This window comes from Herpailurus yagouaroundi, unplaced genomic scaffold, assembly GCF_014898765.1.
Source record: "Herpailurus yagouaroundi ecotype Mexico unplaced genomic scaffold, PumYag 77, whole genome shotgun sequence".
Lineage (NCBI taxonomy): Eukaryota > Metazoa > Chordata > Mammalia > Carnivora > Felidae > Herpailurus > Herpailurus yagouaroundi.
The window spans coordinates 43,770,489-43,783,740 of NW_024412388.1; the positions used below are offsets into that span (position 1 = coordinate 43,770,489).

Here is a 13,252-nt window from a genome sequence, read left to right on the forward strand (position 1 = left end):
AGTATCCATCCATAGATGAATAGATAAAAAAGATATGGTACATATATACAATGCAATATTACTCAGCCATAAAAAAGAATGAAATCTTGTCATCTGCAACACATGGGTGGAGCTAGAGAGTATAATGCTAAGTGAAATAAGTCAGAGAAAGACAAATACCATATGATTTTACTAATATGTGAATTAAAAAACAAACAAACAAATAAGAAAAGAAACAAACAAAAAAACCAGACTAATATACAGAGAACAAACCGGTAGTTAGTTGCCAGAGGGGAAGTGGATTAGGGGATGGGTTAAAATAGGTGAAGGGGATTAAGGGCAGTGAGTAATGTACAGAATTGTTAAATCACTCTATTTTACACCTGAAATTAATATAGCATATGATTAATATGTTAATAATACTGAAATTTTTTAAATAAATAAATAAATAGATTTTTAAATGGCGTATGACTGAATTCTCATAGTTAGGTATAACGAAGTCATAAAAATGGTAGTTTTCTTTTAAATAAGGCTTTATAGCTAACAACTGTTTAACATCTATTATCTCAAGTGATTTTTTTCACAACTCTGAGGTAGTCAGTGTAGGTAGTGTTATCTCCATTTTGCAGATCAGAGAAGTGAGGCTCAAAGATCTACTTTTAGTCCAAGTTAACACATATAGTTCACTCCACCAGGAATTTTAAAGTTGTTTTTTTTTGTGGGTTTTTTTTGTGTTTTTTTTTGAGAGAGAGAGAGTGTGCATGCATGCAAGTTGGGGAGGGGCAGAGAGACAGAGATAAAGAATCCCAAGCTCTGTGCTCTCAGCACAGATGGGCTCTATCTCATGACCTGTGAGATCATGACCTGAGCTAAGATCAAGAGTTGGATGCTTAACTGACTGAGCCACTCAGGCACCCCCACCAGGGTTTTAATTGTAAATCTAGTATTCTTCTATATTATGCTGAAAGGACTAATTCTCCATCTCCCTTTTCTCTTCACTCGTTTTTTTCTAGTGTAGAACTTCCTTTCTCCTTTTTCATTGATATATTAAATATCAGAGAGCAAAAATAGAGTCAAAGGCAAGTAGAAATATAATCACTTTCTTTAACTCTGATTCCTGAGGAAATTGAGAGTTGGGAGAACTACCTAATGGGGGCATATTTATGGCATTGTTTTCCCCAAATAATTCTATGGTTACTTCCATTTAGACAAACCAACCCATGAGCAGAGAATAATTTTTAATATCTACTGTATAAAGTCTAATTGTATTTACTGGAAATGCATATGCATTAAAAGTCTCTGATGTGTTCTGCTTAGTTGTCAGGTCCAGTAACTACTTTCATTCCATATAGTTTTCTGTACTAAGGGTTTTGTCTAATTAAGTATGATGTCCTTAATCATTCATTAATATGGATTGATCTTTGGAAAGATCTCTATTTCTGAAAACAACTTAAGGTGAATCTTTTTATGTCTGTGTATCCTCACAGCAGTCCCCACATTAATTTCTCTACTCCAAGGCAGAGTGGGACAAATAACTATTACCTGAATTTTAGGAAGTAAAAGACGAAGGATTAAGAGGCACAGGCAAAAAACAGATATTGAGTTTCGGATTCAAACCTAAAGTTTGACTTATGATAGTATGGTACAAAGAACCCCAAACTAGGAGTTAAAAGACATGAGTGTTAATCTTGACTCCACCTCTTGGTTATCTGTGTAATTCTGAATAAGTCATCTTTACCTCTGATTATCCTTTTCCTCATCTTTACAATGGATTGAAAATACATTTGTAAAATATCTTGCCTCTTATTTCCCAAGCTTATGGTGAGGGTCAAATGACATAACATCTATGAAACTATAAAGCCCTATGCAAATATAAAGTAATACATGCGTGTGTGTGTGTGTGTGTGTGTGTGTGTGTGTGTCCTCAGCTACTTTCCAATATAATTTGAGTTTGATATTTGATGGTCAAATTCAAGCTACTCAACAATTATTTTAAGTAAGTCACAGTATCTGAGTAAGTCACAGTCTCTAACTTGTAGGAATTCATAGTTAAGAGAGGACACAAATATTAAAAATAAATAATCATATAATAAAGGAATAAGGTAATAGAGGTATATAGCAAATTCTTTTACAGACCAACACAAAGGTAAATTAATCTTACATGAGGGCAAAGGGACAGATGTCAGACAGGAGATAACAACTAGGCTTAAAGGAAGAGGTTGAGTTGCTAGAATTTTATCTAGGTACATGGGGTTCACAATAAAACACACACAAAAAAACCACAAGATCTGTGTTATAACTGGCTCTGCCTTCAATAATTAAAACTAGTACTTGAACTCTTTAGACTTCTCTTACCACAAGTCTAAAATAAAACGTTTACCTAAGATAAATTCCTAAATCTTTCCAGCTCTAAAATTATATGATTCTATGAGTCAAACTCTGGCCATTGTACAGATATCAAGAAAGAGAATTCAAGAAAGTAATAAAATGGTCACAACTATTAAAAAAGGACATTTCCCACTAACTACTTTTTCTTGGAATTCAAAAGCCTGAGAATGATATTTATCTCTACCTAGAATAAGCTCTAACACAGTGAAGAGAGGAAATTGGAATGATAACAAGAAGCTGAGAACCAAACAATGCATGTGGATAGCAGGAAGTTAAGCATTCAGTTTAGCAAAGATGTTGCTTAGACCACTAAGGACATAGGCAGTAAATGAGAAGTTACAATGTTTTTATTCCTATAAACTAAAAAAAAAAACTTGGAATAAAATCATAACCAGATATTAAAATGTACTCTTTCATAAAATGAAGTAGTTATTTGTTTGAAGTTTTGCCTTGTTAAACAGCTTCATAAAAAACTATTTGTATAAAAGGTCTGTTTAAGAATTATAAAGAAAGGATCAGAAACCTAAATATACACAACTGAATTGGTTTCAGGAATGGTACCAAAAGTGAATATTGTCAAGTAATATACCTCACCAAACATTTATTAAACTATGTTTAAAAGTTCTGGTTGTTGCAAAGCATAGTCCTAGTACTCAAGGGGTTCACTGACCTACTATCAAGACTTTAAGGAAGAAAAAATAGTAACTCTTACCCATCAATCATATTTTCAGGAGGGTGTTTTTCATCACTTGATGTAGCTAAAATCACTTCCGCCCCCTCAGAGCTCAAACACAGGTCAATTTTTTTCATCTTAAAGTGTTTAATCTGCAAACAAAACAATAATAAAAATAGTAAATTCTTGATTCTCTGAACTTGATCTGAGAAAAGGAAGACAGAGAAAGCCTGTTGCCTAGCACACAGCTTAACAACCAAGCTATTCAACAAGTGAAAGGGACTCTAACGTTTATTTACATAAGTAAACTTCTAACCTCTCCCAGCAGTAATCTGTAAGAAAATGATTATTTCTACTACTCTAACTCCACAGAACAAGACTGACTACTCTGACATCATTTCTCTGATTCTAAAATTAAAAGTCCTCAATAATGATATAGAACCAATTAACAAGCTAAAGTGGCATGAATTAATGGGTAAATTTTTAAATATTTTATTCTCAAATTAGTTAACATACAGTGTGGTCTTGGCTTCAGGAGTAGAATCCAGTGACTCATACTTATATGTAACACCCAATCTCGTCCCAACAAGTGCCCTCCTTAATGCCCATCACCCATTTCCCCCATCCCCATCTACCCTCAGTTTGTTCTCTGTATTAAGGGTTTCTTCTGGTTTGCCTCCCTCTCTGTTTTTATCTTATTTTTCCTACCCTTCCCTTATGATCATCTGTCAAGTTTCTCAAATTCCACATGAGTGAAATCATGTGATACCTGTCTTTCTTCAACTGACTTATTTTACTCAGCATAATACCCTCCAGTTCTATCCATGTTGTTGCAAATGCCAAGATTTCATTCTTTTTCACTGAATTACTGAGTAAATTTAGAAAATTATTTATATTGTTATATTTCTGAAATTTATTTTTTTAATTTTTTAAGTTTATTTATTTATTTTGAGATAGAGACAGAGAGAGTGAGTGGGGGAGGGGCGGAGAGAGAGAGAGAGAGAGAGACAGAGAGAGAGACAGAGAGAGAATCCCAAGCAGGCTCCGCACTGTCAGTGCGGAGCCTGACATGAGGCTCAAACCCATGAACCATGAGATCATGACCTGAGCTGAAACCAAGACACTTAACCAGCTGAGCCACCCACCTAGTGCCCCATATTTCTGAAATTAAAAAAATCTGGAACATGGGGTGCCTGGGTGTCTCAGTCAGTTAAGCATCTGACTTCGGCTCAGGACATGAGTGTGCGGTTTGTGAGTTCCAGCCTTGCATCAGGCTCTGTGCTGACAGCTCAGAGCCTGGAGCCTGCTTCAGATTCTGTGTCTCCCCCTCTTTCGGACCCCCCATGCTCATACTCTGTCTCTCAATAATAAATAAAAATGTTAAAAACATTTTTTTTAAAAAAATCTGGAACATAAAAGCAGATGTTTTTGTGACTGTTTACCCATACATTTATCAACTGAAAATAGCAAACTACATTATTCACAACTTAAAAGGTATCTTACCATCATTATTTTTTTGATGCAGAATATAAAATAAGAGAGAAGACAAGCTTTTGCTTATTTTTAAATTCTACATCAGTCACTTGGGTCATGGGTTTCAAGACATTTCTTTTTTTTTTTTTTTTTTTCAACGTTTTTTTATTTTTGGGACAGAGAGAGACAGAGCATGAACGGGGGAGGGGCAGAGAGAGAGGGAGACACAGAATCGGAAACAGGCTCCAGGCTCTGAGCCATCAGCCCAGAGCCCGACGTGGGGCTCGAACTCACGGACCGCGAGATCGTGACCTGGCTGAAGTCGGACGCCTAACCGACTGCGCCACCCAGGCGCCCCAAGACATTTCTATTATATGGTAATATTTTAAGTTTAATAGAAGTATCCTGAAAAGATATCATTGAGCTCTACTATGGATCCTGGTAGATAAGACAGAAGATGAGACAAGATTCTATCAGATCTCACTCACCTTTCTCCTTGATCTGGTCGTGACAGGGCACAAACCAATATGTAGATGCAAAGTGACTATGAAGCTGAATCTATAAAGAATTAAAAGACAAAGAGTGTTTGGAAAAAGGAGAAAAGCTTCCAATACCCTTCATACTCCGGCCTCAGTCTGATTTTTTTAAAAAGTGAAACTGTTTCAAATAAACAATCAACAAATTACAGAGAATATCACATATGTTAAATAACTATGTACCCACTGTCCAGATTTAATAAATATTAAAATTTTTGCCCATTTCTTTCCTTGCCCAAAGGTAACAGCTATTCTCAAGTTGATAAATACGCCTACTTACTATGTTTTTATACTTTTACCATATATGTATCCATAAATGACATGCACTGTTCTTTTAAAACTTAAATGCTTTCTCTCTCTCTCTCTCTCTCTCTGTGTATATATATCCATATGCTATCCGCTTTTTTCATTCAAGTTTTTAATCGTGTTGATATATATATAAATCTACTTTATTCACTTCAACTGCTGTCAGATCTTTCTCTATTTCTCTAATGATGAATATTTGGGTAAGTTTCCAATTTTTTGCTATTATTATAAACAAATTTGAAATGAGTATCTTTGTGTATGTATCCTTAGCACATGTGGGAGAAAGTCTTTATGATAAAAGTCTCTTTACAGAAGTAAAATGGCAGAAACTTAGAATCAGCATATCTTCAAGTCAATAACTGATAACTAGATGTCTAAATTTTAACAATTTACACTACCATCAACAATGTATGAGAGTTTCTGCTTCCTCATATTCTCACCAATTTGGTATTGTTAGATATTTTGGCTTTACCCAATCTCATCGGTGTGAAATGATATTTCAATAAGGTTATAATTCATATTTATATAATTATTAGTGAGGTTGAATACTGTTTCATATGATCATGAGCCGTTTAGGCCTCCTTCCGTTATTTGCTCTTCCTTATCCTTTGTTCATTTTTCTATTGTGTTGCTTTTTAAAACTTTTGTCGTCCTTTGCTCTTTGATTTATGGGGATTTTTAAAATAAAATATTCTGGGGGCGCCTGGGTGGCGCAGTCGGTTAAGCGTCCGACTTCAGCCAGGTCACGATCTCGCGGTCCGTGAGTTCGAGCCCCGCGTCAGGCTCTGGGCTGATGGCTCAGAGCCTGGAGCCTGTTTCCGATTCTGTGTCTCCCTCTCTCTCTGCCCCTCCCCCGTTCATGCTCTGTCTCTCTCTGTCCCAAAAATAAATAAAAACGTTGAAAAGAAAAATTAAAAAAAAAATAAAATAAAATAAAATATTCTGGATACAAATCCTTTGTTATATTTGTTGCAAATATCTTCTACTCTGCAGCTTGATTTTTCTTTTTAACTTTGTGTGTGTGTGTGTGTGTGTGTGTGTGTGTGTGTACGAGTTTTCCTACCCCTACTTTTTATTGCTTAACTATAACATATAAACAGAAGAGAACACAAATCAGAAGTATGTAGAGCAATAAATTGTCACAAAGTTAACACACCCAGGTAACCAACACCCAGGTAAAGAAATAGAATATTATCAGCACTTCAGAAGCCCTTTGCATGCCCCCTCCCAATCACTACCCTTCCCACCTTTCCAAGGTTAAGTATGGTCCTTATTTCTTACATTAATTTTGACTGAGATTCATATACATAGACTCATACAGTTTGTACTCATTTGTATCTGGCTTCTTTCATCATTGTTTTTGACACTTACCCATATCACTGTGTCATAGACTTGAAGTGCAACTAAGTAAAGATGCAATCCAGCCCCAACCCAGCTCAACCTCTAATAAAATCAAAGAAATCGTCCCCCAAGTGGAGCTTCACAGGAAGTTGGGTATGAACTGAAAAGCAAAGAAAGATTTCTGTGACCTTGGGTACTTAGATCCCAAAGCCCTGATGGAGGGGACTGATCTGAATTTAGAGGCAAACTGAATATCTGAAATTAGAGGTAAACTGAACTATTTATTTTTATTTTTTTTTTAAGTTTATTTCTTTATTTTGAGAGAGACAGAGGCAGTGTAAGCAAGGGAGCAGAGAGAGGGAGGGAGGGAGGGAGAGAGAGAGAGACAGAGAGAGAGAATCCCAAGCAGGCTCCACACTGTCAGCACAGAGCCCGATGTGGGGCCTGAACTCATGAAATTGTGAGCTCATGACCTGAGCCGAAACCGAGAGTCAGACGTTTAACCAACTGAGCTGCCAAGGCACCCCTGTAAACTGAAACTATTTAAATAAAACTATAACTCAGTCCAATCCTGAGGTGGACTAAAGTGATCTGCCCCTTATCCTGGCTGCTGGGCAAAGAAAATTGTCTCTCTGGGAAAAAGCATTATCTACTTCAGGATCTATTGTTCTTTTAAACACAACATCCAATATACAAAATCACTTCAGCGGATCTATAGATGACCCAAGTGCTGGAATTACCTAAGATAGCTATTATAAATCTGTTAGATAATTTAGTGAAAAGATGGACAAGGGAATTTTAGCAGAGAAATGGAAACTAAAGAAAAACAAAATGAAAATTCCAGAACTGAAAAGCATAGTAACTCAAATAAAGAATTTATTAGATAGGCTTAGCAACAGATTGGATCCAACATAATAATGGGTCAGTGAACTTAAAGATAGGTCAACAGAAATGATCCAAAATGAAATACAGAGAAAAAATGAAATACAACAGAGCATCAGATACTTGTGAGACATTATCAAACTATTCTGAAATACATGCAATTGGAGTCCCAGAAGGAGAGGAAAAACAATACTATAGAAGGAAAATCTGAGGAGATGTGGCTGAAAATTTTCCAAAATCTATGAAAGGCATAAACCGAAGATCCAAGAAGCTCTTGAATCCTAAGTTGGATAAACACAACAAAGAAAACCCCACCTAGAGGCATCTTTATTGCTGGAAATTAAAGAAAAGATAAAAAATTAATAGCAGCTAAAGCAAAACAACAACAACAACAACAACAACATTACATTTGGGAGAACAAGAATAAAAACTGACTTCTCATCAGAAACAATAGAGACCAAATGACAATGAAATGACATCTTTAAGGTGCTAACAGACAAAATACAGAATTCTATATCCACCAAAAACATCCTTCAAAAGTGAAGGCAAAATAAAGGCATTTTTAGGCAAACAAAAGCTGAAAGAATTTGTTACCAGTAGACCCACACTACAAAAAATATTAAAGGAAGTGCTGTGGGCCAAAGGGAAAGGATTTCAGGTTGAATCCTGGATGAGTGGGAAGGAAGAGCATTGGAAATAGTACATATATTACTAACTTAAAAGACTATTTAAAATTTTTCTTTACCGGGCTAGTATCCAAAATCTATAAAGAACTCCCCAAACTCCACACCCGAAAAACAAATAATCCAGTGAAGAAATGGGCAGAAAACATGAATAGACACTTCTCTAAAGAAGACATCCAGATGGCCAACAGGCACGTGGAAAGATGCTCAACATCACTCCTCATCAGGGAAAAACAAATCAAAACCACACTGAGATATCACCTCACGCCAGTCAGAGTGGCTAAAATGAACAAATCAGACTACAGATGCTGGCGAGGATGTGGAGAAACGGGAACCCTCTTGCACTGTTGGTGGGAATGCAAACTGGTGCAGCTGCTCTAGAAAACAGTGTGGAGGTTCCTCAAAAAATTAAAAATAGATCTACCCTATGACCCAGCAATAGCACTGCTAGGAATTTACCCAAGGGATACAGGAATGCTGATGCATAGGGACACTTGTACCCCAATGTTTATAGCAGCACTTTCAACAATAGCCAAATTATGGAAAGAGCCTAAATGTCCATCAACTGATGAATGGATAAAGAAGTTGTGGTTTATATATACAATGGAATACTACTTGGCAATGACCAAGAGTGAAATACAGCCTTTTGTAGCAACGTGGATGGAACTGGAGAGTGTTATGCTAAGTGAAATATGTCAGCAATCTATGTAAGACAGAGCTTATTTGATCCTGTAAGCCTGCTAAAATCTCTCTAGGCACATTTTTTGTTTTTACTACTTCAAATTCAATTGTTCGCTTCAGGTTTTCCACACTGCCTTGAATCAATTCTGAAATTTCAATTTTGAAAAATACTATCTATTTCTTGTTTTTATATTTATTGGCATAAAGTTCATTTTTATTGTAATTTAAAAATCTAGTATTATAGAGTTGAAAGCCATGGTGAGATTGGTCAAGAAAAAAGGGATATGTTCTGACATTTTCTACTTGTGCCTCTTTTTTTGGCTTTTTTCTTGCATTTAATACTATCGATACCAGAGAACTAGTGTTAGATGCTGTTAGTACTTAGTTTGAAGAAAGATGATAAATTCCGAGAAATACAGATCAATGAATTTGGGTGTTAATTTTCAACAAAATTCTAAAATTAACAAATTTCAGTATTAAAATGATAACCTTGAAAACATAAATAAGAGAGTAGTACAATAGGAAGGAGCAATAACATTAGTTCACAAAGATTATAACAAACATTTCTTGTTTTTTTGATAGAGTCACTACCAATTAGGGACATGTTCTGAACATTTCAACAAAACTTCAGACAAAGCCTCTCAAGATACACATGGACCAGATGGAGAAATGTCGGCTGGGTGACAGGCAGTACTTTAGGTAGATACTTATATAACTCTTTGAGTGGCTATGCTCAAAGAATGATGATTAACGGAACAGAATGAACTATGAAAGACCTCTGTCTTTATGCCATTCAACATTTTTATTAATTAAAGATGGAAAAAGTATGCTTATCAATTTTGCGGATGACACAAAGCTGGAATGTCAACTAATATGCTGGATGACAGAATTAGCACACAAAAAGATCTGAGCAAGGCAGAAAGATGGGGTACGATGAATAATATATTTAATAAGGATAACAATAAACGCCCATACTCAGACTTAAAAAATCAATCACACAAGGATTGGGTCTAGATTGGGGTTGGCAAACTACTGCCTCTGAGCCAAATCTAGCCTGCCATCTGCTTTTGTATGGCCTATCAGCTGAGAATGTTTTTTTATTTTAAGTTACTTTTTAAAATTAAAATAATATCTTGTGATACATGAAAATTATATGAAACCCATACTTCAGGATCCATGAATAGTTTTATTTGAACATGGTCATAGTCATCCATGTATACACTGTCTGTGGCTACTTTTGTGTTACAGTGACTGTCATAGAGATCCAAAGGCTCATAAAGGTGAAAATAATTATTATCTAGCCCTTTACAGAAGAAGTTTGCTGACCACTGATCTAGATATGTATAGGTTTGGTTCACTACAAAGTCACAGTATAGGGCAAGAGTGTACATATCCACCCCCCAAAGGTAGAGGAGTACTATCTTAGACTATAGCAGTAGAGGTAAGGAGGAACTATATCCATCAAAATTTGTGAATACTAACTAAGGACCAGGCATTGTGCTTGCTAGTAATGCAAAGATGACTACAACCTAAGACAAAGATGGTGACTAAGACTTGGCTCTTGCCTTCAAGCTCAGAGTCAAGGAAGATGGACAAACAGGCAACAAGTATTATACTATGTTATGTGTAATAATGTGATCTACATCCAGAATCGTGTTCAGTTCTGGGTAGTATATTTTAAGTAGGACACTGTCAGACTTCATCTTGTCAGTGGAAAACAAAAAGTTCCTGATGATCTATGAATTATCACATGGAGAAAGTTGAAAGAATTAGGAGCTCGAATGTTTCAAAAGAGAAAAATGCGATTAATATCACAAGTGTTCAAAAACGAAAAAAGGATTAGAATTTTTCTTTTACAACTCCAAGAGGGAGAACTGGACTCAACAAATACAAATTTTAAACAGGAAGAAAGACATCACAGATAACTTACTGGCAAAGTAAAGGTTTTAAGTCTTTTCCATCCTTGAAAGTGTCCCAGACAAATAGATAATTTATGGAGGAAACTAAAGAAAGGATTCCTGCATTGGTGGTTCTTTTAGACTGGATCACGTTCTGGGAAAGACAGACTGAGAACAGATAATGAAGGATCTTAAAAGCCAGGTTAAAGTCAATGGGCTCTATCCTATGGTTCTCAATAGGACTGGGGGTAATTTTGTCCCCCAGGAACATATGACAATATTTTTCCTTTTTTCTTAATTACCTTCTTTTTTTTTTTTTATTTAGAGAGCAGGGGAGGGTCAGAGAATCTTAGGTAGGCTTCACACCCAGTGCAGAGCCCTGTGGGGCTTGATGTCATGACATGAGATCATGACCTGAGCTGAAATCAAAAGTCAAGTTGCCTTAACCGACTGAGCCACCCAGGTGCCCCAACAATTTTTAAAGAGTTTTGCTGTCATAACTTGGTGTGTGTGCATGTGTGTGTGTGTGTGCACGCTACTATGGGCACCTAGTGGGCATTTTGTGATGCTTCTAAATATCCCACCGTGCACAGAACAGTCCCCCACAACAAATAATTATCTAGCCCAAAATGTGAATAGTAAAGAAGTGGAAAAACCTTATGGTAATATATTTGGGGGTGGAAATGTGGGGGTTGGAGACTTAAGCAGAGAATATGCTTTAAAAATGTTACGCTTTAGGGAAAAGTATCTAGCATTGATGTGTAGTATATGAATATGGAAAGGATATACGCTAAACGTTCAGTTTTCTTGCCTCACATTATCATCTAAGTTGTCTGAGGGAAGCCAACATGTACTTTAACACAAAACTCATTTCATACCTCCTTATGTCCGTCAATATCCTTCCTATTTCCTGTGTTGGATGTAATTATTTAATGGCAGAACTAGAGTTCTCTTTAAGGTTCCTTTGTTGTGGTTAATAAGAAAGAGGCAAACTAGCCCCAAAGAAACCCACCAGACAACTCCATAGATATGTTGCTTCCACAATTACAAGATGCAGGTTTGCGATGTAGTCTAAACCCCACCCTGGGATACCTTACTCTAAATCAGGTATTCCCTTAGGGCCTCAGTTTACTAAAGGGGGTGCACTCTGAGGTACCATCCTCTGCACCTTTTAAGGTCCCTGACCCTGGACTTCTCTGCTGTCTTACCCTGTACTTTAAACCCAGGGCGACTTAGCCACCCTTTAATCTCCAGTTCACATGACATTTCTGGTCCCTTTCTGAAAACCTAGAGGAGTCAATTTCGCAGCATCCCTGACTTGGTACTCCCAGGGGCCAACGCCTTCGGCTTGGTATCCCTAGAAAGGCAAACCAGCTGACACTACCTCCTCGCTTCCAACCCAAACCCTTCTCGGTTCAAGGCCATTTCAGGACCTCCGAGGGTCCTAAACACTCAGACTTGATCGCCCCACTCCAAATTGTATAAAATGTATTAAATGAACCCACATCGTGATTTATAATATATGGCTTATGTACCAGTTGAGAGGTTATTTTGGTAGACTTATTAATTTCGATTTGCAATTGTTTTTCCCTTTTGAGAGTGAAAACATCATTTCAGGGCTCAAAAAAGTTCGTGGAATGCCACTGGCGTCTGCGTCAGACTTCCCCCATCCATGTCCCCACTCGGGCCGCCTCTCAGCGCCCTCCCGCCTTCCACCTCCTCGCCGCGCGTCTCCTCGCAATCCTCCCCACTCTCGCTCGCCTCTCCACCAGCTCCTCGCTCTGTCCGCCTCCGTCCAGCCAGGATCCCACCCCCCCAGGTGCCGGCCCAACCATCCCCACCGCCCCGCCGCCCCGCTCGCCTGCGCTCCTGTTAGCTCCAGGCGGGCGGATAGTCCAGGCTCCGGAACCTCCTTTCCGTCCCGCCCCGCCCCGCCGCGCCGCAGCGCGCCCCGGCCCCTAGCCCCGCCCCCTAGCCCCGCCCCCTACTCCAAGCCTCCAAAGAGTTCCCGGGAGCGCGCACTTCTCTACTCGAGCTCTTCGCTCCATCCCACCCACAGGCCCCGCCCCGCGAAATCCGTCCCGGTTCTCAGCCGCGCTCTCGGGGCGCGCTCCCATCTCGACTCCGGGTTCTTTGCCCCACCTCTCCTGCAGGCCCCGCCTCCGAGTTCTCCTTAACTTCGCGGCTAAGCTACGCAGCCCCACCCTAGGGCCTTTCCTCAAAGCAGCGGCCGAGCCCGCGCCGCCTACCCTCCCCCAGCTCATATTAATCCCAGGGGCTTTGTAGGACCCAGGGGACCCGCCCTTACGCGAACACGCATGCGCAATCTCCACCTTTCCCGGATCCGAGCCCTCCGCCCTCAGGTCTCCAGCCCGGGGCCCGGCCCCGCCTCCAGCCCGGCCCCGCCCCTCA

General features: G+C 38.6%; 1 protein-coding gene across 11 annotated transcripts in view; it reads right to left on the reverse strand.

Annotated features, from left to right (window-relative positions):
• IFT25 (intraflagellar transport 25) overlaps positions 1-13,234 on the reverse strand; it is a 43,710-nt gene extending 30,476 nt beyond the window's left edge. The window contains exons 1-5 of one of the 11 annotated variants that reach the window (XM_040470330.1): positions 12,983-13,081; positions 10,873-11,008; positions 6,727-6,856; positions 5,002-5,071; positions 3,080-3,192 (exon numbers count right to left, since the gene is read on the reverse strand). In XM_040470330.1, coding sequence (XP_040326264.1) covers positions 3,080-3,177 — 98 coding nt within the window. In that variant the 5' untranslated portion in view covers positions 3,178-3,192; positions 5,002-5,071; positions 6,727-6,856; positions 10,873-11,008; positions 12,983-13,081. Of the gene's footprint in view, positions 1-3,079; positions 3,193-5,001; positions 5,072-6,726; positions 6,857-10,872; positions 11,009-12,701; positions 12,773-12,982; positions 13,082-13,148 lie in introns of those variants that run through there. The other 10 variants (XM_040470327.1, XM_040470326.1, XM_040470336.1 and 7 more) reach the window with 10 other exon arrangements.
• Between the last annotated feature and the right edge of the window lie 18 nt (positions 13,235-13,252).